This window comes from Carassius carassius, chromosome 45 (genome assembly GCF_963082965.1).
Source record: "Carassius carassius chromosome 45, fCarCar2.1, whole genome shotgun sequence".
In the NCBI taxonomy this organism is placed as follows: Eukaryota; Metazoa; Chordata; class Actinopteri; order Cypriniformes; family Cyprinidae; genus Carassius; species Carassius carassius.
Window position 1 is genome coordinate 8,385,020 of NC_081799.1, and position 26,132 is coordinate 8,411,151.

General features: G+C 39.5%; 1 protein-coding gene across 2 annotated transcripts; it reads left to right on the forward strand.

Moving 5' to 3' along the window:
* The first annotated feature begins 609 nt into the window (after positions 1-609).
* On the forward strand, positions 610-24,578 carry LOC132127308 (inositol polyphosphate 5-phosphatase K). 2 transcript variants are annotated; one of them, XM_059539106.1, is made up of 13 exons: positions 610-700; positions 5,285-5,944; positions 9,620-9,727; positions 9,926-10,034; positions 12,141-12,257; positions 13,919-14,094; positions 14,351-14,462; positions 15,216-15,325; positions 15,398-15,608; positions 15,882-16,019; positions 17,707-17,772; positions 17,969-18,073; positions 23,662-24,578. In XM_059539106.1, exons 2-13 carry the CDS (start codon positions 5,289-5,291, stop codon positions 24,121-24,123), a joined length of 2,370 nt encoding a protein of 789 aa, XP_059395089.1. In that variant the 5' UTR covers positions 610-700; positions 5,285-5,288; the 3' UTR covers positions 24,124-24,578. The 2 variants fall into 2 exon arrangements, with proteins under 2 accessions (XP_059395089.1, XP_059395090.1); XM_059539107.1 differs by lacking the exon at positions 610-700 and adding an exon at positions 718-836.
* The last annotated feature ends 1,554 nt before the right edge of the window (positions 24,579-26,132 follow it).

Consider the following 26,132-nt stretch of genomic DNA (forward strand, 5'->3'; position numbering starts at 1 on the left):
AAAAAATAAATAAGAAATACCTGCAATATTTCTTAATAATTAAATTTCTGTTTACCGTAACTATTGACATTGTAAAAAACAACAACAAAAAAACAATAGCCTAATATAATTCCTGTGTTGTATAAATTATATTGAGGTCACAGTAAAATAAAAGTATAAACTGACTGCCAATTAACACAATATTTACAGGATAATGCTCTGTTCGAAACATGTCAAAAACCTGAGAGAGAGAGAAAAAAAATTAAGAAACACCTGGAGTATTTCCTAATACATTTTCACTTTAAAAAAAATTACCCAGTCGAATGACAAAAATGGCAATAAAAATCATGAAAAATTACTTAAAATCCATTTCTATTCTCAAATAATAGTGTTGTTAAAAGAAAACTAGACTAATATGATTTGCATTTTTAATAAGTTTATCTAATATAGGTCTGGATGATGATGAAAGGCCTACAGATATGTAGGTGGATTGATTGGACCTTCATCATCAGGATCATTATTGACTGATTGTGTGAATGGTCCTCGTGAGTTGTGCTGTCCTGTCATGTTAATAACATCCACGTGTGCGTGGACCTCTCCATTCCGCGCACGCTGATGCGGCTGGGCTTCCGGCGCCTTGCGTCATCACTAGTCAAGTGTGTGTTGAGGATGTTTCACTCACAGTTTTCGCTGCCTTTCCTCGTGTCCTGTTGGGACTGACGTAAGTTATCCGCTCTCCATCACTCATTATTACACCGGTGGAAGTGTGTGTGTGTGTGTGTGTGTGTGTGTGAGTCCTGTAGAGACGCTCACATCACACACACACACACTTGCGCCGGTGCAGAGAAACAGGACAGGTAAGAATTCTTTCGATATCAATTTTATTGTGCTTTTTAAACGAGACGTGGGTCGACGACTCAGTCAGATATGACAGGAGATAGTCTCTTACCGTGACGCTTCTCTGTTTGAAGCGCGTGAGATGCGCGTGACATCCTTCACCTCGAGGCACTGCAGCGTATAAACAAGTGTCGTCGGACAAACAACTTTGAAAAAGACCTAGCTTGTCTGTCAAAAAGACTCGCGTTCATTTCTCGCCATTTCCATAACGTAGTCCATTCCATCAGCTTGTGAAACGGTGAATTATCTGCTGACTCTTAATTGACCAGCGAGGACAGATGACCTTGTTCGTGATAACGGTTCATTAGGCGCGCGACTGGCTTGTGGAAATGACGATTATTATATAGACTACTCGAGATATTATTTGATGTCCAGCGGGATCTGTGAGATATTTAAATAATATTTTTCTTGCGACAGACTCAATGATTCTTAAAACAAAACCAAATGAATTTAAAAGTTTATAAATTATTATATGTAGCCTAATAACATATATTTTTTTATTAATGTGTTCAGGTTTCATAATCGTTGACTTCTTTGAGTGAAATATCCTGCTTTTTCAGTTTTCTCACAATATATGTGTAATCATTCATCAGTCAAAATAATAGGCCATGTCCAATATTTAGCCTGTTATTAATAATGACAAACCCAGGATTCATTAAAACGAATGAATGGAAAGTTAGGATGGTTTGAAACTAAATTGTCTGTGCCATCAGACAAACATTTTTATTGTCTTGAGAAACCAATTTTGCATATACTGCAGATTTTTTATTTTATTTTCTATTACTAGTGACTAATAGGATGTAATACTCACAAACAATTGAGGGAAATGTTGAAATATCATGATTGTGAGCATATGTATATATATATATAAACCCCACCAGAACCTGTGACCTTGTTTAACTCATGAGAAATATGGCAGGTATCATTTTTTATTATAATTAAAACATTTTATAGGCATTAGTCTTTTAATGACCTTTCATGACAACATGCCCCAATGACATGTTACATTTGAAACAATTAAGCACAAAGTAATTAATTAAACAGCAGAAGCGTAAAAGGTAACATAAATACCATCAACAAATAAATATTGTTATATTTTGTGAATATATTTTTTCACTTGGCTCTGTTCAGCCATTGTTATAATTTGTCATCATTATACATTTTTAATGATGACCTGTTTTCACTATGCCACCCTATTACAGTGCACTAAATACTGTGTGAGCAGATGAGCTCTTATCTTACCTCACTGCATGGAAAAAATAATATTTTCCATTTATCTTTTCATTGATTAACTTTAATAAACATATTTTTTATACATGACACGTAATTACTATAATGTACATTAATGTACATTCAGATAATTGCCATGAAAATAAATATCAAACATAGATTACCGGTAATATATTTATATATATATGTGACGTTTGTGTTGCAAATGACTGTGTTAAAAACATTAGATTTATGATTTGCATAAAATATATATCAGCCATAAACAAAACAGTTCTCAGTTCTGTCAATTTGTGATTTTGTTATGAATTGCCCCATGTAGCGTGTGTGTGTGTGGGCATGTTTTTGTGACATATCAGGACATAACTTTGTATTATGACATGGGTATGACACAGGTATTACAAGGAGAGGGTGACTTATGAGGACATAACCCATGTCCCTATTTTTCAAAACTCTTATAAATCATACAGAATGAGTTTTTTTGAGAAAGTAAAAATGCATAAAGTTTCCTGTGAGGGTTAGGTTTAGGTGTAGGGTTGGTGTAGGGCCATAGAATATACAGTTTGTACGGTATAAAACCATTACGCCTATGGGATGTCCCCCCAAAAACAAACGTGTGTGTGTGTGTATATGTATATATATATATATATATATATATATATATATATATATATATATATATATATATGCATGTTTAAACTGGCCATGTTTGCTAAACTCTGTTAGGAATGTTTATAACGTTTTCTAAGATTCTAAGTACTTGAGAAAGCATTCTGTTTTCTCACCAAAGATCTGTCCCAAGACACCAATGTGTAAAAGCTCTGAGCTATTATTCTGCAACAGATGGAGAAAGAGGCATCATTGCTAATGCAATGTGAAGACCATTATCCCTAGCATTTTCTTTAAAGATTGCCTTATCGATCAGAACCCTGCTTCTTAAAAGAAATATTCCGGAATGTTAAAAGGAAAGAATGGAAGTGTTTGGAAGGGGGGTGTTGGGACTGGAAGTTGTTGCCAAGCAACAGTAAAGTAGATCAGGACAGAGGGGAGGGTACATAGTTGTCATTTGAAGAAAAGGATTGATCTTAGCTGATTGTAGTTCACTGATGTCAGCAGTGACGTCTCAGGAAAGGAAGAAAGCCAGAGGGGACAGGTACATAGCAGGGATGTTCAGCCCTGGTTACTGTCCAAAGCTCTTCACACATTCAATCGTCCACTGCAGACAGCAACAGTCTCTGTCTTTGACCGTGGGAGAAGGCAGAGGAGTGTGAAGGACACACAAGCCCAGGTCTCTAATCTTACTCTGCATTCACAGCATCTATTTCCTGGTTTAGTCACCCTTTGCATTGTCTTTCATGCTTTTGCCACCATTTATCAAAGGAATGTTCTGGGTTTAGTATTAGTTCAGCTCAATGAACAGCATTTGCGGTTTAGGTCAATGATATGATGCTCTTTTTAATGTACTAATTCAATCAACAATACATTAAAAATGCATAAATTAAGATGATACAACTCCTGATAATGATTTTAGAGACGTCTGTTTAAAAGAATTAAATGTGTTAAATGAATGGTGTTTGATATGTAACTTCATTATTATTTCTTAATCTTAAGGGGAAAAAAATAAAGCTTCACTACGTACTTATATTTGAAAAACCAATGTACCCACATAAAACAGGAAATAAGAGGACCATTGGAGAACCTCATGTCTGTTCGAAGGTCAGTAAGTCTTTTAAAATGTCAGATAGTTTTAATTTTTACAAAGCAGGTTAGTTCAGAATTTTAGTGAGTGACTCAAAAACATGCGCATAAGAATATTTACAAATGAGTAAAAAGTTGAGTAAATCAACTTTTACTGTGGTATTATCTGATATATTTAGAGTGTTACAAGCTTTTGGTGCTTAAAGAAGATCTGTAAAGTTGCAAAGACTGAAGTCTCAAATCCAAAGAGATATTCTTTATAAGAGTCATCCACTCCTACCTAAAACATCTCATGCTAACACGCCCCCACATGTATACATCACTATGTGGGAAGATTTACATACCACCACCCAAATGTTCACACAAGGAAAGAAGGTGTAACTTTTACTCTCACTGTTGCCGCCGACGCCATGTCGTGGAGATGGTGCTGAAAAGGGCACACAACTAGAAATCAAAAGTTAAGTTGTATTAACAAAACTGTTCCAGAAAAGTTCAACCAATATATTCAGATGTATGCAGCGCATTTTAAGGAGGACGAGGCTGTTTCCTGAACCAGTAGCATACAATCCTTCTGTGCAAAAAGGCTGTTTATATAAAGTGGGACAGTTCCAACTTTGCAAGGACAGCCTAGATTCTGACTCACAGCCTGTACGTATGTTTAAATATTTAAAGGATTTACCACTGATGATTCAAACGTGAGAATTGAACAGTGTAGAGTAGCACTTTTTGTTTGTAGTTTCTCCGATCACAAATGCAGACATTGGTTTTATGTTTACAAAGCGCGATATGCAACACAATGCGTAAAAAGACAGTATAAATCATTATAATCAGTAATTATGTTCATACTGGATGCAACAAATGCCTCTTTTGTAATGGGTTTTATATGTTTTGTCTCATTGCGCCTGGACTTGGCATCACAGTGTTAAGGGGCGTAACTTCACATGCTTGAGGTATTCGGCCAATCACAACACACTGGATAGCTGGCCAATCAGAGCACACCTTGCTCTTCATAACGATGAGCTTTGTAAAAATATGTGTTTCGGGTCATAGAGGAGAAACAATAATGTACATTATGTTGAAAATAATGTTTTTAACCTTACGCTAAGTTGTTGTTGTTTTTTTTACCTTTAACCGTATAAACATGTTGCATTACACCAAATACACAAAATAATGTTCTTTTTAGCAACGTCATATGACCCCTTTAATAATACTTAATGTCATTTATTCAAGATGTAAATAAAATTTGTTTATACTTTTTCAGTCATTAAATTAAAAATGTGCTTGAGAAAGATCCAACTTCAAGCCTTGGCACGTTTTTTATTTTATTTTATTTTTTTTATTTTTTTTAAAAATATGTATATTTTACTGTATTGTGGGCACTATTTGTCTTTGACCAATTTAATGTTGACTACCAGCAAAAAACTTGCATTGAACCTGGAACATTCGTTAAACACCTCAATGGCTGCCTTTATTGTCTTCGCAGGTAAATGGATCCAATGCAGCCCATTCAGAGCTGCCCAATGCCCGAAGAACATACTGGAGCTCTAGGACTCCACAAACCACCAGTCCCAGCACTGCTTGGAAACCCTTGCAAAATGGAAACATCCTCACACTGCCAGACGGTCATGGCTGGAAACCCACCAGTGTTGGGACAGACCCCGGCACTGCAGACAAACCCAGCCATTCAGGAGAGAACCCGATCAGACTCCACTGCACAATCCACAAAATGCATCAGCATCAGTAGACCCAGGCCTACGGCACTGGCCACCAAGACTTCAATCAAAGTCTCTAGACCCACTGAGCCTCCATTGCAGGTTAAAGCTACGGGAATGTCCAATTTCCTGTCTCACTCCCCAACCGAGTCAACATTGCCTTATTGCAGACCCCAAAATCCGCTGAGCCCAACTTCTCAACTTGGTTTCAACCCCCCAACCATTCCCCCAACACTTCCAAGCCCTCCATCACAGCCTGTCCGTGCTAACACACACAATAACCTAATCGCCAGAACAATCCTCAACCCAAACCCCAGCCCCCTGTCTAGCCCCGTTCCTCAACCGTTTCCAAGTCCCGAAGCACATGTACCAAACACAGGAGACACTACTGAGAAGTTGAACAAGACCATCAGCGAAGAGGGGGATTTCAGGTGAGTCTCATTATATACTGTGGCGGGGGAGGCGTGGTTTAGCGAAGTCTGCAACGGGAGAGCGAGTGAAGAGATGAGCGGCGGTAAGTGGTTCAGGGGGTTGACGTGGGGAAGCAGCCGGAGGGTTTTCACTCCCCCGTTGCCGGGGTGTGGCCATCCCTCGTGCGGGACCTCGTGCCCCGGCCGCAGGCTCCATCGCCACCCTCCAGCGGGGTGCAGCCCTCGGTGGCCCCACCCAACGGGACCTAGGGAGAGGGAGAGATTTTGGAGCCTGGGGGAAGGGGGAGACAGGGGAAGAGAGAGAGAGAGAGACAGCCAGGAGGGGCTCGCCGACCCCGGAGCACGCCGCCAGCTGATCCTCCGCCAGTTGGATGGCCAGATCCAGTGACGCCGGCCGGTGCACTGGACCCACTGGGCGGTCTTCTTTGGGAGGCGGGAGATTAACTGCTCCAGCACCACCGCGTCGCCGTCCCCGGCCAGCAGCCATTTGCTGCACGAGTCCCGGAGCTGCTGCGCCAACACAAAGGGTCGGCCCGCTTCGGCCAGCTCCAGCGACCGGAAGCACTGGCGATGTTGTTCGGGGCTGAGGCCGACCCTCTGGACGATGGCTCGTCTCAGGTCGGCGTAGACCAGGAGGTTCGGGACGGGCAGTTGTTGGGCCGCCTTCTGGGCCTCCCCGGACAGCAGAGGGATCACCCGGACGGGCCAGCCGTCCATCGGCCACCCACATGACTCTGCAGTCCGCTCGAACAGGTCGAGGAACGCCTCTGGGTCATCAGCGGGTCCCATCTTGGTGAGCGGCATGTGGGCGGGCGGGGCGCTGGGGGAGGCCGTCCCCATCCGACCCTCCCGGTCCAGCAGGCTCCGGAACAGCTCGCGGTCCTCCTGCTGGACCCGCATCATGGCCTGGAACCGGTAGTCCTGGTCGGCCCGCAGATCCAGCAGGGCCTGGTGGTGTTCTTGATGAAGACCCGCGAGCGATGTGATGATGTCCGCAAATGGCGATGATGATGATCCCGATGGAGTCTGCATGGCGGATCACTCTCCTTCCTGTCCCGGGTTTCGGCACCAGTGTAGTGAAAGGTTCTGTCTAGAGTGGCAGGAAGGAGACCAGGGTCGGTGTACGGGGCTCATGAGACTTTATTTAACAGTTTCAAAATTAAAACAAACAAACGCGGCAGGTGAGCGCAGTTCAATGAAGTCTCCTCTGCTTTGGTACTGCAGCCTTCTGTCCTTGGCAGCTCACCAGCTTCACTCGCTCACGAGTCCCCGTCTCTCTCGTCCTTCGCCAGCTGTCGCGCTCCTTAAATGTTGGTTCCCCACGCCAATCAGTGCAACGAGATCCAGCTGTTACTTGTTTCTCACCTGAACCACTTACCGCCGCTCGTCTCTTCACTCGCTCTCCCGTTGCAGACTTCGCTAAACCACGCCTCCCCCGCCACATATACATTGTCAATAATTGTACAACAGTTAGTTTTGGTACCTTGAATCTGGTTGAGCATCTATTAAAAAATGCTAATGTAAAAGTGGGAGTTTGTTTGTAGACTGCTGAGAATTTGTTTAATTGATCTTTCTGTAGGTTGCATTGTTATGCCAGTAGATGGCGACAATGACTGTCTTCATGACTGAGTCATTGAGTCATTCATTCCAGTGATTCATACTAAACACAGATTTTTTTATTCAAAAACAAAACAAGTTATTGTCTTTAACCTCGTTCCAGATGGAACCCTTAGACCTTTTGGTCTTCCTCTAAGTCCAGAATTTAGTGACATAATGTTGCTTTGATTGTCAGGTAGAGGTCTGCTGCAAAACATCAATGGTGCATGGTGACCTCAAAGGGACACTTGTGAGCACCCTTCTGAAACCTAAAATGACTATGGGATCTTCTGAACTTAATGGACAAGTGAATGCCGTGACCATTGTAATTCCCCAAGTCAGCTAAAATGCTAACTAATTCATTAACAAAAGAAGGGGCTGTCTTGATGAGCAAATCACTGAATTATACACACAACCAATTCGCTTTAAAACACTGATCATCCATGAACAAAATGAATGAGTCATTGAATTATTCACACAAGCAAATTGCTCTAAAACACTGATCATTCACCAACAAAATGAGTGAGTCAAGTGATTTATTAAAAATAATTTTTCATTCATTTGTTCACTCTAGCAAGTGTGGCAGGGGGCGGCCCTGACTTGTGAAGTCACATCACGTGAAGACGTGTGACCAGTAGATGATTGATACGTCACTGTGTGACCTCTGTATACAAAAATGGATGAAGCGCTAATTTTACCCATAGAGCAAGATCTATAAAATATTATCCTATCTATCTAATCTTATAAAATATTATCCTATCTTTAAAATATTATAATAATCATGGTCCACGGAGTCAGTGGAAACAGGACAGTTTGAATGCGGACAGATTTTATCATTTTTTTTATTGCAGAATGTGTATATATACAGTATATATATATAGAGAGAGAGAGAGAGAGAGAGAGAGAGAGAGAGAGAGAGAGAGAGAGAGAGAAAGAGAGCGAGCATCGCAAAAGACACCATACAAGCACATAGGAATCCATGTTGTGATAACTGAGGGGAAACCTTGGGGCCTGATGTTATATCCTGCTCCCGCCCATATTCACAGCGGCGTCCACAGCGTTTTTTTGCTGGTTCAAAGTCTAGTGTGACTGCCCCTTTACGCAAGGACATCTCGTCCAGAATTCTGTCTTCATGTGTTTAGAGATTTAGAATGTAATTCTTACAAAATGTTTTTCATATATTAGTGCTACGATCTAGAATCTGCCCAACCTAAATTTACGGTCGGGAGCCGCTACCGAAGTGTGCTGTTTTAACATTTCTCAGTCCCAGTGATATAACATGATGTGACTGCAGTCACTCAGTCATTTGGTTTCTGCTGGGTTTGCTTATAACCGCTGGCCTGAGGGCAGAGAATCTGTCGGTTTAAGACACGTCCCCGCGTCCCCCGCGTTATCTACGCCCCTGCATGAAAGTCCGCCCTAGTGACAGCCTCAGATTTTAAACTTGCTTGATGTGCTCCGAGGTTCTGGGGTCTTTAGCTCATCATGGAGTTGAGAGCACATTCTGATAAATCAGCTAGTGGTGTGCAGACATAATAAACCTAAAGAACCCATACCAGCAGAGCTGAGATTTTCTCATCCTTTCAAGCTCTCAGAGCCTGGTGACAGAATGGACACGGGAGCATTGAGCTGGCAGCATTCCTAGACACACGAATGTGCTCCTGGATCCTTTAGCTTGTCATCTTTGACAACATAGACAGAACCCTTATAATGTTTGATGTTGTTTACTCATCGTGCATGTGCTCTAATTAGTTAAAAGCGTTCAGCATGTTTTGGAAGCTATTAAATACAGCAGGTGACATTTATCCCAGGCTTTTTGATTTGAGCAATTTTGATGACTCATATTACCATGACGTAATGCAAAGGAGAATATGACCATGGATTTAAAACTACAGCCCTGATCCAAAACCAAGTGTAGCACCACATATATCCACCATAAATAAGAGTAACTGTGAGCGAAATGCCAATCATACATAATATATGTATAATAGCTGCCTATCTAAGGAATATATAACAAATGTTTCATGGAATCTATTACAAAATTTACATTAAGTGCACAGTATGATTTATTCCTTTTAGAGTTCTTATTGTCACATGGAATGTAGGCTCTGGTATACCTCCTGATGACATCACTTCCTTGTTTGGACCTGGTGTTGAAAATGGGAGCACTGACATGGTGGTTGTCGGGTAAGAATGTGTAGCATTGTTCAGTTTGATACCTTCCATTATTGTTGCCGAATTAATTTTTCCTTCCACTACATTCTCTGTGTGCTCTGTCTGCGTTTTCTGATTTCCATGTCCTTTTTGCCATCTTCTCCTGTTTGTCCTTGTTTTATTGTTTTTTTTTCTCCCATGTCTTTCTCTTTCCTGCTTATCTCTTTTTAGACTGCAGGAAGTAAACTCTATGATAAACAAGTGGCTCAAAGATGCTCTCTTCATAGACCAGTGGAGTGAGCTCTGCATGGACACACTCAGTCGTTTTGGATATGTGTTGGTCAGTAAATCACAGGCATAGCTGGCTTAAAGGCACAGTTGACCAAATAAAAATGCTCTCATCATTTACACATCCTCATGATGTTCTAAACACACAAGAAGATATTAATGGTCACCAAAACTGTTTGGTTACCAAAATTCTTCAAAAAAAATCTTTATTGCACAAAAGAAATAAATCATATTGCTATGTGGCCATTAAAATGTTCTGATAAGTTCTTAGCTTGCTGCTGTGCATTTGCTGGTGTGTTTTGTATGGCTGTTACATAAGGTTTCTGTGGTCTATCCACAAGGTTTATCCACTGACCCTCAAAGAAACCGATGAGAGTGAACCATGACAAGCTTTTGAAGATGCAACAAAAATAAACACCCCCCCTGACAGGCCCTCATGTGAAGAAGTTAAGATATCCATGCAACTCTTAATTAACAACAACAAAAAAATTGCTCAGCACTTCTGGAGAGAAATAGCACAGACACTGGATGATATTTTCTAGCGCACATTAGGGGTTTGCGTCTCCATAACTGAGGCTAATGCGATACAAATCTCGATGTATGTAGCCAATGATATGATACATTAAATATACATATGAAGCAGCTACCGATGTTGTACAATACGATATTATTCACCCATTTTACGATGCAGTGTGATCCAATTTCTATTCGATTCAACACTGTACAATTCGATGCAATGAAAAAAATGATGCTATGTAATTCAATATGGTACAGATATTTTACTTTTATTTTTTTGGTTCAGACAGTCAGCAAATCATAAATTAACACCAGTGCCTACTGACTTCTAACGTCTCTGTAGTGTTTTGATACGTCATGTTCATGTAGCGGGATCGGTGATGAGAGAACGCGCTTGAGAAACAGTTTAGAGAGGATAAATCAATCTACATGTAAAATATTGGTCACAAATTATTAAGTATAGAAAATTTACTAATAATCATATATAAAATAGTGTTTTACCAATGCAAACATGTTCGAAATGATGCATCAATGTAGTACAAATCAATGCATTGCATAGTTAACTTTTATGCTGATGCACCGAATTGGGGAATGTTACCATCCCTGGGGCACTTGTACTTGCTTAAACTGGAGTTGTGTGTATCTCAGAATTATACTCACCCCAAAATTAAAATGTACTCACACCTCAGGTCATCTAAGATATGGAAAAATATAGCATTACATCACTTGTTTACCAGTGGGTCCTCTGCAGTGAATGGGTGCCGTCAGGATTAGAGTCCAAACAGCTGATGAAAACATCACAGTAATTTACAACATTCTTGTTTTAAACTTCAAACCATTGCTTTCAGCCAAAATATGAGTCCTTGATCTATATTATTGCTTTCTCCAGTGAAAAAAAAACATCTCATCTGAATCAGGAGAGGAATATGTGCAGATCAAGCAATATTTAGAAGCAAAAAAAGAGGACAACAGGGGACCGACTTTTTCACTTATTATGAATTATGAACTGAACTTTTGTCCAGAAGTAACGGTTTAAATTTAAAATGCCTTAAGGATGGATTTATTTCTTATAAGCACACAGCTTTTCACTTAATGACTGGAGCTGCGTGGATTACTTGTGGATTATTGTGATGTTTTTATTAGCTGTTTGGACTTTCATTCTGACGGCACCCATTCACTGCAGAGGATCCATTGGTAAGCAAATGATGTACAATGCTAAATATTTTCAAATCTGTTCAGATGAAGAAACAAACTCATTCATCTACATCTTAGATGGTCTGAGGGTGTCAATTTACATTTTTGGGTGAACTATTTTTTTTAACAGCCTTACCTACATGAGTCAACCTGAACATCTGTTGCTGCATCTCCAGGAGTTGTTTGTTGTTCTGTTTCAGTTTCTTTTCTGACTTAAACACACTAAAATATTTAATGTTAAAAACAGGCGGTGTCAGTGTTGCCACTTTGTGGACAAACTACGCTCGTAATATGCTGATGGCAAAATTTACATCACATGCACTGTATACAGAAACTAGCGTATGCATAAAAACTGAAGTATACTTTTGAACTTGGTTCGTTTAAATCTTAATAATGATTAACTGCACTGATGAGGAGTTCAACTTGAAATGTGTTCATTTCTGTCTAGGTGGCATCTCAGAGGATGCAGGGGGTTTTCTTACTGGTGTTTTCCAAATTCTGCCACCTTCCCTTCCTCAGAGGAGTACAAACCCAAAGCACTCGCACTGGGCTGGGAGGCTACTGGGTGAGTCGCACGAGCAAAGACCTCTGGGAAAGAATGTCTTCTTTCTGAACGCTTATGTGATCAGTGATTGTTGTGCTGCATTAGTACTTTAATGTCAAACATCAGATATCTGCATAATGTCATGACTCCCACCGTGTGATGTCTTTGAAGATTACAGGAAAAGCGGAGTCAAGGGGAGAGCGTGGAAATGAGACTGCGAGCATGTTTTTGTGTATGTGACAGCGAGTGTGTTTGACCCCGTGTGTGTTGTTGTCAGCATGGCTCCAGGCTCATTCTGCAGTCTCCTTTGAGTAGGGCACAGTAGGACATGCAGCAGCTCTGTTTCTGATCTGTCTTCCAGTGCACAAACACACACACACAAACATCAAGTTTATCTCTGTTTGATCTCATGCAGACTGAACACACACACACACAGCAGCTCTCAGTTCTCCCCAGCGCGTTACCCAGAAAGACAGCACAACCCGTGGGAACTGCAGCAGCAGCGCTGCTAATAAACTACAGGTCTCTGCACAGCCCATTTCACCCTTGACTGCACAGCACACCCGTCATTCTCAGCAGTGTTTAAAGGGATAGTTCACTCACAAATGAAAATTTGGACATTATTCTGTCATTTACTCATGTTGTTCCAACAATAATTCAGAGTGGCAATGTCTGTCAAGGTCCAAAAAGGACATGCATGCCTTGTTACCCAGTAGGGGGCAACAAGCAAGCGAGTCATTGAATCATTTACTCAAGTAACACCAAATCTTTCATGAGTGAAATGAGTTTAATTTTCATTTATTAAAATGTAGGCCTACATGTCTAAATGGCTTCAGAAAATATGTCTGAGCATCATCGTTATGTTTTTGTTTTTATTTTTGTCAGTCTTTATTTTTTTTGAAGTTACAACAAAGCATATCTATAATTTATCCTCCCTTTTTTAAACTGCATGAGATATCTTTTATCAAGTTGCTATAGAAAAAAAGACAACAATAATACCTTGATATAAATATGAAGTATTAGGTTTTTTACATTATTTTAAATGTTAAATTGAATTACATGGAAAATTTTATTAACAACATGTCCCGCATCACTCAGTCAGCAGTGAAGTAGCTAATAATATTAATTAATATTTTGAATTAGCTTTGTTTTTCAGTTTTCATTTTAGTGTTATTCTTAGTAATTTTGATGTGTTTTTGTCATTTTTATTTTTTATGTATTTTTAAATAGCTTTAATTTAATTTTATTTTATTTGACTTTAGTAATTGTAGGATTTCAATTTATTTCAGTCCTTTCATCCAAGTTCATTCATAAACAAGATGTCTGGTTCAGACTTAACCGAGTCATTCTGTGAAAGCTGTGAATTAATTCAACCAATACCAACCTTTCCAATCAATTGAATGTTTGTTCTTCATTGGAGTTTGACAGCTGTGGTTGCTATACACTGTTATTATATGGAAAAGAAAATATGGAAAATGTTCCGTTTGATTCCATGGAAAAATATAAAGAGCATAATAGTGTGGAACAACATAGGGGTGAGTAAATTATCTCTATAATAATGTTGTTTTTTCTTTCACCGGTAGGTCAGGCACCAAAAAAAAAAAAAACCTTACTATGGAGTCCAGAGCTGCTGTATTATTAATGTCTTCCCATTATCCTCTGCCTCTATATGTATGTCTCAGGGGAATAAAGGGGGCGTAAGTGCACGCATGATGGTTTTCGGACACCCTGTGTGCTTCCTCAACTGCCACCTGCCGGCTCATATGCGTAATCTGGAGCAGAGGATGGAGGACTTTGAAAGCATCCTGCAGCAGCAGCAGTTCGAGGGCGGCACGGCTGTGGGTGTGCTGGATCACGAGTGGGTACCTGGAAAAAAAAACATATCTTTGATGCCTAGGCTTACTTTTGTATGAATAAACTACAATATGTAAGAAATGGCAGTTTTTATAATGTGTTGCAGAACAACATTGTTTAGGTTTAGGCATTTAAACTATAATGTTCTTTTAATAGAGTCTTTTGATCTGTATTTGAGCATTAATCTGAGAAGCTTTATACAGATTACACTTTGTACTTTGACCTGTTGAGTTCACTGGAAATGATTGCATCCTCCACAGTGTGGTGTTCTGGTTCGGTGATCTGAACTTCCGAATCGAAGGTTATGACATTCACGTGGTGAAAAGTGCGATTGAGAATGACAGACTGCCTCTACTGTGGGAGAAAGATCAGGTAAAAGAGCTATAGAGTCACAGGTTGCTTGGAGACCATCACAGCCCTTGAGAAAAAGGAGTGCAATTAATTGTATTAAATGTGCACTTGTAGTAGAATAGAAATATAGAACAAAAGTTGCATATTAAGATGTGCTGAAGTCCTACTAAGTGGAGCAAAGAAAATTGCTTTTAGTGCACATTTAAACTGTAATAAATTTCCATTTTAATCAACATGCAAAATGTGTCTAAAAACATTACATTTAGTTCCCACTTAACTATACTCTTAAAAAAATTAAATTATTTCCATAATAAGTACTCTTTTAATGGTTCTTTTAAACAAGAGAGGCCCTAATTTAGAAATGTTCATGGATGTGGTTATACAGAGTTTAGGAACACCCGTTTGAATCATAAAATTAACATAAAACAAGGTCTACATTTAAGTGCGCCATTTGGGACAGGGCCATAAAGGAAACTGATTGCGCAGGTGCATGTGATTTCAAGGGTATGTACAGATCTAACTGGTGATGCAATGTTGAACATATCAGATAAGCTCGTCCCAATCACATAACACCAGATGTCTCTGTACAGATCCTTTTTTTGTTCATTCTGTTACCACTAGAGGTCATTGTACTACATCTATAAACGAACCGGCCAGATTCAGCTCTTCGGGGCATGTGCACACACTATATGTTGTGATGTCTGCTAGATTGGGTTGTTGTTAAATAGATAAAGTGAAAGAACATTTTATCTTTTTGTTTCGTCTTTGTCACAGCTCAACATGGCGAAAAAAAGCGAATACGTTCTGGAGGGGTTTATAGAAGGCCCCCTCGATTTCCCACCAACTTACAAGTTTGATGTGGGGACACATACTTATGACACAAGGTCTGTTATGCTTTTTTTAATGATTTTTTATGTTTCTCTGGACTCTCGTTTAAACCTGGCTTCGTTTCCTAGTGCAAAAAAGAGGAAGCCTGCATGGACGGACCGCATCTTGTGGCGTCTGCGCAGGACGGGCTCCCCCGTGCCATCCCATTATTCTGCACTCCAGCGGGGTTTGACCTCATGGCTGGGCGGCGCCACCAGAGTTTCCCAGCACTTTTACCGCAGTCATATGGGCTTCACTATTAGTGATCACAAGCCGGTGTCCGCCCTCTTCTCATTGCATGTGAGTCTAAAACTGGCGGGAAAGACACTGGATATAGTCTGTGAGCAGTGCTTTATGTATTTCAGGCCTGTCATGTGAGGTATCTGTTATCAGCATTTACGAGTTAAAGAAAGTTCCTTGTGGCCTCAGACAAACTGCTAATACAGTCAAATTATTTTTTTGTTTGTTGATATAAAATATATGTTATGATATATAATATTTATTTCATTTTTATATTCATAATCCCTACGGTTGATTCTAGGATTCTGTCCAATCTTCCTCTGTCCTGCTCAGTTTCCCTTTAAGGTGAACCTACCATTAGTGACACTGGAAGTGGAGAAGGAATGGACCAAGTTCTCTGATGCCACAGTTAAACTCACAATGGCCCATGGCTTTCAGAGGAGTTCATGGGACTGGGTGGGACTGTACAAGGTAATAAATGAAAGGCATTTTCACATAAAACTACTTTCACAAATTACAGACATTAACAACCACAGTGGCATTATAATAGGTGTAATAAACTCTATTAATCTAATTAAAGGTAAAGTGTGAACTTGTGTGCTCAAATTCTTCAACAATAATAATTTTATAGACATTTTTCCCAAACATTCTCCCTACCTACTATTGGTCAATGAAAAGATAGTCCCGCCCCCAAACTCACGCAATTGGTTGAGCCAGTGTTACTATGTTGAGCAAGTCAGGAAAATTTAACAGACATTTAACAAACAGAGCAATGTTGAGAAAGAACCAATTAAGCTTAGCCTTTTCTTTTCAAGAGATTAATCTATACATTACTTGTAGTTATTGTTGCATATTTTTATCATGGAAAAAATATATAAATTTAACAGCGCAAAAAAAATCACTAAATATGTTATTAATTGTTTTTGATAAATGTGAAGTGCCCATGGTGTAATTATTATGGAAGCTTGTTTCCACCACAGGATACAAATAATAATAACAGTAATAATAATAAAAGGTATTTGTAACCTTTTCCCACAGTTTAGCGTTTATATCTCATAATCCTGTCTTGTTTCAGTATTGCGAGATATAAACTCACAACTCTGAGAAGAAAAGTCAAAAGTCAAAAAGAGGTCAATTACAAGAAATTCTCATGCACTGGGAAGCAAAATGACTTCATTATCTACATTTTGTTTTGTTTTTCTTTTGCTTTAAACAAGAAAAAAAAAATCTTGTTTTGCCTTTGAATTAAAAGTAATTTTTTTAAACCATTGGCAGATATGGTTTTTTTTTAGCAAACACAACAAAATGTTGTTCATTTTTTATCTTAATATCTTAAATCATATTGCTTCATATTGCATATCGCAGGGGAAGTCGCGGATTAGTGGTTAGAGAGTTTGACTCCTAACCCTAAGGTTGTGGGTTTGAGGCTCAGGCCGGCAATACCACCACTGAGGTGCCCTTGAGCAAGGCACTGAACCCCCAACTGCAGCATAAATGGCTGCCCACTGCTCCGGGTGTGTGTGTGTGTGTGTGTGTGTGTGTGTGTGTGTGTGTGTGTGTGTGTGTGTGTGTGTGTGTGTGTGTGTGTGCGTTTGTGCGCAGTCTTGCCCACTGCTCCAGGGGTGGGTGTGTGTGTGTTCACTGATTTGTGTGTGCACTTTGGATGGGTTAAATGCAGAGCACGAATTCTAAATATGCATGTCACTTTAACTTTCACTTCTCAAGTAAAAGCATCTTTTTTGCAGTGTATCTCATAAATGTTACTTTTTTGTCACACTTAACTATGTGAACTGATCAGTTGCTTTATGCTTGCTTTCACAACTGCTGATAGATTGTATGAATACAAAAGTCTCTGTTGTTTAGCTTGCAACGTGACCAGGATGTACTTGTTTGTTATCTAAACAGAAATATTCAGAGCAATGTATATTCACGTCCTGTGATACACTGCAGATATTTTCTTCTTTTGAATTAATTTATATTGTTTTTCATTTTTATTTCAAAGTATTTGTATCTGCTGTTTGTGATTTAATGAGCAAATTTCACTCTCTGATTAAATTCCTTTAAATGTTAATTAAATACACCTCCAGCCATCCACAAAATCTGCACCTTAAATAATTCAATTATTTAAATACTCAATACTCATTTTACTTTGTTTTAGGTGGGATTTAGACACCACAAGGATTATGCTGCATATGTATGGGCCAAATCTGAGCAGTCGACACAGGTATGACGTGGCTTTTTTTAGTCGTGTGCGTGAGTTGTGATGAGATCTAATGCTTTAATCCCAAAATCAAATCATTCCAGGATAATCTTGGATTGAAAGCTGACCAAACAGTATTATTACTAACAAAGAAGATTTATTGAGTAGCCAGTGCTGAGTAGCATTATCCTTAATTTTTTGTGTTATTCATGACCTTCAGGTGACGTTTTCTGAGGAGGATCTGCCAAGAGACCCGGGGGAATATATTCTGGGATATTACAGTAACAACACCAACAGCATCGTAGGAGTGACAGAACCATTTCAGGTTCACACTGCTCTCATCTCATATCAAATGCTAATATTAGTTTACATGCACATCTCGGTAGCTCCGAGCATGTTGTAGGGCAAGATGACTAGGTCATTGTGCTCTGGCATTGCCATTGTCAACATTTGAAGAATTGATTGCAGTCTGATTTGTGTCTGGACATTCACAAATTACAAACATAAAGACTCTGTTTTTTTCACTTGAATATCAAAGTAGATGTTAGATGCCACACAATGGAAATAAGACAAAAAGTACTGCGGTTTGAAACACAATGTTCTGCCATTTTTTTAAACTGGTTTTAGCAGTATAACTGGTATCAGAATGAAACCAAAACCAAAATGTTTACATGCAACATTCCATATGTACATAAGATAAGTCTCGCAAAGATTCTTCTGGTAAGAAAAATGCCCATTTAGACAGAAAGAAACTGACTGATGTGTAACATGCTGATTATGGACTGTTAAATCAGAAATAAATTAGACCACAATAATAGACTCAAAAACCTCAGTTGACACTAAACCCTTATTCAAATAATACTGCAGTGGTCCATAAATAGTTGAACAGAAAACACAAAAACTGAAATGAAAATGTGTAGACTTTCCAAAAGTACTAGGGACTCATTTTTTCACAGAGAAAAAAAATTGAGAAGAGTGTACTTGCTATATCCAAGATTTGGTTACATAATCAGTTTTCCCTCTTTTCCTTCTGTTTTTTAATAGCTTGTAAAAGCTTGTAAAATTTTACTTTCACTTTCAAATTAGCGACAAATGTGGCATCAAACAGTTGTTTTTAGTTTGGGTTTTCCTTCTTTTTCTCACTTTACTTCACTTTTAAATGCATGGTGTACATTTTACTTTAACTTTTAAATTAGCTGCAATTTGGCATCATTTGCTAAATACAATGTAGAACACTTTTATTATTAACAAAATGAAAAAAATACACCATGCTATATGCCTAATATAAAATAAGAAATAACTTACACAGAGTGTAGGTATACAAAAAGGTTTAGTAAACATTGTGAAAGAAATTAATAACGAAATAAATGTATGTTATTAGCAAACAAATAAGAAAGCTGGAAGACATATTATACATGATGTAAAAAAATAAATGCACAGTTTAAATAAAAATCAGCAAACCCTGTGGAACCTAATTGTAACACTTTACAAACTTCACAGTCATGGGAAGAAGGAGCTGGGAACCAGCGGACATTCAAATAATTACAAAATAAACAAAACAGCGTGACAGCCCCTCGTGGATGACTGTCGCTCACAAATAAAAACCAAACACAAAATAAAGCCCAGGCCTGGTCCTCTCTCGTCCTTCACTGTCGTCGCTCCTCTTTTGTATCCTTCCAATCTCCTCCGTGGGACTCGAGACCGGTGAGTGTCGCAGGTGTCATTCATTTCTAATCACTCCGCTGGCCTCGCTCCGCTCCCACGGCTCTCGGCCCCGCCCCACTCGTCACACAAATAAATAAGAAATGCATGTCTAAAAAACTCCTAATATCACCTTAGATAAATGGCTGAAATCAACAGGCTTTTCAAAATCCAAATTATTTTTAAAACAGGCACATGTTGTTTTGAAACTCTTCTGTCATCGTCTTGTCTGTCTCACCTCACTCTTAGGTCCCTATAATACACCAGGCGCAATGCGACGCACGGCGCAGCGCAAGTGTTTCAGTCTGGCACCGTTCGCATTTTCCCGTCCAGTGCCACGTCATTTAATTAGCAAATGCATTTGTGCCCATTTGTGCGCCCATGGGCGTGCTGGTCTAAAAAAAGAGGTGTGTTCAGGCCCATTGCTGACACATTGCTATTTTAAAAAGCTGAAAATAGACCAACTCAAACCTATTTGCAATTCAGCCTATTACTACTTATAATGATAAATTAAATTGGATAATTAATTGAACAATAGTGCCAACACAAACACATATATATTAACTGACTCATCGCACGGAGCTGTAGATGTAGAAGATCTGCTTGAGCACTTTAACTTCGCACAAGCAAATAGTTTTTTTTTCGCTTGAGAAGCATTCAGCTTTTCCACCAACAAATTCCGCCATGTAAATAGGGATCCGCCCTGGCGCGAACGCATCTCGCTCTTAAAGGGAATGGAAGATGACACTCTGATTGCTTTATTGAACTTTCCCTTCAATAGGGACAACCCATTCCAAAAATGCTTCCCAGCACACAGACCGTTTTTCTATCATTAAAATAGCAAAAGGGGATTTTGGACTCCCCCTGAGTTCACCTGCGCCGTGCGCTTTACACTTTGCGTTTAGATCGTTAAAAAATAGGGCCCTTATTGTCAGCTTCTCCTCATGTGACTGTCGACACGCTGCATTGAGTAGCCACATTCAGTTTTAACTGTACTATCCAATCTCTAACTGAACTAAATGATTTTTTATTACTAAACGACAGTGGGGGCTGTGCCGCTGAGTGCAAATGACATATCCGGTGTTGCGGCTTCACACTGGTAAAACTGTCAACATCGTCTATAGCAGCAACATAAGCTCATCTGTGCCAGACTAGAAGAGGGCTGAGTTCAGTCTCAAGACCAGAAGAAGGTTTAGGCAGAGGTTGAGTCTGAGTCAAGACCAAGACCAGAGGAGAAATGAGTCTGAATCTGGACTGAGACCAGAAGAGAGATGAGTCTGAATTTGGACTGAGACCAGAGGAGGTTTGAGTTTGAGTCAAGACCAGACCAGAAGACCTCAGACAGTACGGGTCGGCAGTATCACATTCAGCACCATCACACTGAACCCTGGGGCCCCCCAAGGATGTGTGCTGAGCCCCCTCCTCCTCACTCTGCTGACCCACGACTGCACACCGTCACACAACTCCAGCCTCTTCATTAGGTTTATAGATGACACAACTGAAGTGGGTTTCATTAGGAACAGAGATGAGATTAACTACAGGAGCGAGGTGAGGCACCTAGCCAGCTGGTGCAGTAACAATAATCTATCTCTGAATGTGAAGAAGACGAAGGAGATTGTTGTTGACTTCAGGAGAGTGCACACTCAACATGTTCCTCTGACCATCAACTGTGGAGAGAGTGAGCAGCACCAAGTTCCTGGGTGTGCACATCACAGTGGACCTCTCCTGGACTGACAACACCCCAGCACTGGCCAAGAAAGCAAAAAGGTTTATGGTGCCCAGGAATGTGGCTAAGCAACTCTCAACTCAAGTGTTTCAAAAACAGACACATGATGGACATAAAAAGGGACTCTTCTCTAATTAATTCATAGAAAAAACTTTTCTTAATTAATTCACATATACTTTAGGGCATTGTGTATGCTGTTACTGTTCTTGTAAATTGTCTTTTGTGTATTGTATATATTTTATGCATTGCTTATTATTGATCTCTAGTAGCCTAATCTATATGATGTTTGGTATCTATGAGTTCATATTTGCATGATCTAAATGAGAGTGTATATTATATGTTGATACCTATGCAACACATTTCTTTTATAAGAATCTTAAAGATTCTTCTCTAGAACCCCCCCCCCCCCCCCCCCAATCTAATTTCATATGAAAGACACCAGACTAAAAACAAAGAGTTGTAAAACTTCCCTCCAAAAGATACCATTCCTCATTGGCTTACTCAAATTCTGAGGGTGTGACATCATCCCCCTGTATAGATCACTGATCACCAAATCAGGGCCGTTCTTTTAGATTCAGGAATTCCAGGAGAAGATGCTGAGCTAAGAGCCTTAAAAACCATGCTTGCGCCAGGCCTTCAGCCTTGACCTTCCATTCATCAAGATCCTCTGATTCAAACTGGTCTTTCTTATCAGCTCACTTCAGCAGAGACCAACTGGAGCCCCAAAGTGCATCAGAACTCTTTTTCAAACAGTCAAGACGTGCAAGTAATTAATTGATCATTAAGTATCATATGCACCTTTTACAAAGGTGTGTTTAAACTAAGAAACTGATGTTTCCTTCAGGCTGTAGATCTGCTGAATATCAAATTGTATGATAGCTTCACGTTTTATTTCTCCTCTCTTTACTGCTTAAGCTTGAACCCTTTTTCCTATGTCCACTGTATGCATGTGTGTGTATGTTTATGTAAGACTAGTTTAATTGTTTAGGTAGTTTATAAAGTCTTATTTGTATCACACTTGAGGTTGTTCATTGTTTGCTCGTAAGCGTAAGACCCTTCAGAGCATAGTGAGAGCAGCTGATAAGATCGTTGGTGTCTCTCTCCCCTCCCTCCAGGACATTTATGGAACCCATCTCACCTGTAAAGCCCTCTGTATCACAGGTGGTCCCACTCACCCGTCACACAGCTTCTTCAGTCTGCTGCCATCAGGGAGGAGACTGCGGAGTCTCCAGGCCAGGACCAGCAGACTGAAGGGCAGTTTCATCCATCAGGCTGTCAGGAAGATGAACTCCCTCCAGAACTTGCCCCCCTCCCCTCTTTTTTCCCATACACCACTGAACTCTGAACCTCAGTTCAAGCCCCCACCCCCCACCCCCACACACACACACAGTTCCCCCACAGATTTTTTTATAGGTGTACTTTATATTTTATTATCCAAATTTAATGTTTAGTGTTTAAGTGTTATCTGTACGCACCAAGGGTCTGAGAGTAACGCAATTCCAATTCTCTGTATATATGTACTGTACATGTGGAAGAATTGACCATAAAGCAGACTTGACTTGACTTGATTTGAAGAAAGATATGTCTGAGTCTAGACTGAGACCAGAAGGAGGTAAAGTTTGAGTCCAGGCTAAAACCAGAAGAAGGTTTAATGAAAAAAGGAATGGTAGAGGAGCGCTTCCTGGACTCCAAAATTGGTTAAAATAGAGGTGCTCTTTGGATGGGAAACTAGATGCCAAAAATCAAAAAGGAACTCCAAGGCACTCTCAATTACAAAAGTAAAAAAGCCTTTATTGTTATGTCTTGGTCACATAGACCTGTAAAGGGATGAGTCTGAGTCTGGACTGAGACCACAAGAAGGTTGAGCTAGAGTCAAGATCGAGGCTAGAAGTAAGATGAGTCTAAATCTAGACTGAGACCAAAAGAGAGACTGAGACCAAAACAAGTCAGAATCTACATGGATACAGGTTCATGACAGGGCCAACTTGAACAAGAAAATATAAAAAAATGGTTGAGGTCTTGTCCTGAACTTATGTACTAGGACTTAACCCATTTTTAGTGAATTCTGATTTTTTTGCTATCTGTTTATTTACATGATTACCTCATGAATCACTTATACTTTACATTTCACTCAAAGTACACTTTTTTTTTTAATCAGTTCTTGCTTTCCCTGGGAATCAAACCCATGACCTTGGCATTGCTAGTGCCATGCTCAAATGTTTGAGCACTTTTCCTAACATAAAGCCATTATTTCTTTGGAAGACTTACTGCACATAAATGATATCGACCCCTTTTATTATTCTTTAAAATCTCTTCGTTCATTGTAATTGAGAATGGAAACATGCTTTGAAAAATCTCCATTTGTGTTCTGTGTAAAAAGGTCATGAGGATTTAGAAACATATAAGGGATTTTAACTTTTACATAACACTGAAATCTTCAGTATATGACTTATATGTATATTCTTCCTCTTTGTTTTTTCTCACAGGTGCAGCTGCCCATGTCCACACCGCCTGCACCAGCGTGTCGCTCGTGCTCTGACAGTTCAGACGTCAGCTCTGAAGATGACAGTACACTGGTGCTGCTGGTCCCCAGCTCTCGTAGCCCCAGCCCTGGAAACCACAGCAGCAAGCGGCATCACCAGAAGCGCCAGCGCAGCCGCAGCCCTGCCGTACCAGCACTCTCTGGGACGCCTCTTCCCTCCCTGCAGTCTCTGAGTCTGTGCCCACGTCCCCGCGATGGCCCATCACAGAGCTCCTCCCCGCGCCCTTCAGCCAATGCCAAGAAAGAGCGTCTGGTTTCTCCAGACACATTAACTTCTCCCTCCCTCAGTCCTCTCAGTCCACGGAGCCCAGTGTCCCCTGTCAGCGCTCCGGAGGCTCTTATAGCAGCCATTTTAGGAGAGCCCATGCCTCCTCAGATAGGAAAAGCAGGCGATGTGATTCTCTGACCAATCCCCCCTTCCTTTTCGCTTCATTACTAGACTTTAGCAGATATCGTAATGCAACAACTTGAGAGAAACGGCCTGTTTCAGATTGTCCTCTGGCGCCTTTCAGACCTACAGCTGTTTGTGCTCTCATGCCTTGTTGTGCTTAATCGCTTCAAAAACTTATTCTCAGTTCTCAGTGATAGATTGTAAATGGTGACAATACATCAGCCTTATAGTCCAGGACAACCTGACCCAAGGTAAAACTGTCCTTTTACCGTAGAATCAAAGCAAACAGTGATGTCAGCATTCATCTCCGCCTTTACTCTTAACTAGTCATTGAACAGAGGCTTTAATAGCCAATGTCAAGAGGTTTATTGTTAAACAAAATTATACTTAAGTACTGTACTTTGTTATCTAAAAGAAAATTATAGGAAGTTTTCTCCTTTCCTTTTTAAAGTTGATAATCCTATTTATTTATTGAACTATGGTGTATTTAATTATTTGAATTTAGAAAACTACCAATTGAGAACAGTGAGGTCCAGTAGTCTGAGACCATATTTAAAATCTGGATTCAAATCTAACTTAAAACTTGAACTATATATAAGAAAATAGAAGCACTTTTACTGGTGGACTCTGTATTTGTATGTGTGTAGATTAGTAGTAAGATTTTTTGTTGTCGTTTTCAAAAGAAATGAATACTTTTATTTAGCAAGGATGCATAAAATTAATGAAAGCGATGCTAAAGACAATTTTGTTACAAAAGATTTCTGTTTAAAAAATGCTGCTCTTTTGAACTATTCATCAAAGAATCCTGAGAAAATGTATCACAGTTTCCACATCTTTCACACGGTTAATAATCCGAAATGTTTCTTGAGAACCAAATCAGCATATCAGAATGATTTCTGAAAGATCGTGTGACACTGAAGATTGACCACAAATCTTGGAATGGTCAGTGTATGAAGTAAAAGACACCATTGTTTAATAAACATAGTTTGCTAGTCAAACCATAGCCTGTTTTCTGACAGCAAATAAAAGATGAACATGATTTTATTCAAAATTCTAAACAAATCTTTTGGAGCTGAGTGAAGCTAGCGTGAGGTGCGTGTGGGCAAACACTTATAGACTGCAAAAATAAACACCTTAAAAACATGTAGGGTGAGAATAGCAAAAGTCGAACAAATGCATGTTAGGATTAATTCCCTTTAAATAACAAAAGACAATAAAATTGAACTTAGCCTGACAGTACATAGACTTAATATCATCAGCATATCATTGCAAAAAATTCTCACTTTTGCTTATCTCAGCTTTCTGTATTCTGTTCATGTTTTCAACAAAAATCATTTGACTGGAGAGCAAAGAACACTTGAGTTTGTCTATAATCATTGATTTATTGACTTATATTGTATTTTTTTTTTTTTTTTTCAAAGTAAAATGTTATCCTGTGGCATGATTGTCCTCATATTGAACTGTGAAGTACAGAAATGTGTCGAAATGAATAATGAGGACACAATGCTAAAACCTACAAATACAAATAAAAAAAAATCTAATTTTCACCCATTTTTGAGTCCTGTAAAGTGACCCACAAAGTCTTTATATATATATAAATGCATAGGCTCTCAGGAAACTTTGAAAAGGTTGCTACTCAGGATCATTATCAGAGTTTTAACAAAAAAGATGTTACTGACTTTTCAGTTTAATCTTTCTCTGAACACTCCATTAATAATCCATTAGTCTGTTATGAGATCTAAGCTCTTAGTCAGAGATTGGAATGAGACTTTAGAAACTCGTCCAGACCTGGAGGCGAATAGACACATTGTGAAACCAGTGTGATCGTTTTGGAAGTTCAAAAGCCAGAACCAGAGAGAAAAAGTGTTTGGTAATATATTGTGAGGTGTTTGACTCATTCATGATTGACAGGAAACGTTGCGCAATTTGAAGTTCATTTTGAAAGCATCTCCCTAAAGCAAAAACCGTCACCTGGCTGCAGCGTGATCATACATAAGAGTTATGTATCCAAAACTTTGCCAGGT

Coding starts and splice junctions, on each gene's coding strand:
- LOC132127308 (XM_059539106.1), top strand. CDS start 5,289: ATGGATCCAATGCAGCCCATTCAGAGCTGCCCAATGCCCGAAGAACAT. Junction 14,463..15,215: donor TACTGTGGGAGAAAGATCAG/GTAAAAGAGCTA, acceptor TCTTTGTCACAG/CTCAACATGGCGAAAAAAAG. Junction 15,326..15,397: donor ACACATACTTATGACACAAG/GTCTGTTATGCT, acceptor TTCGTTTCCTAG/TGCAAAAAAGAGGAAGCCTG.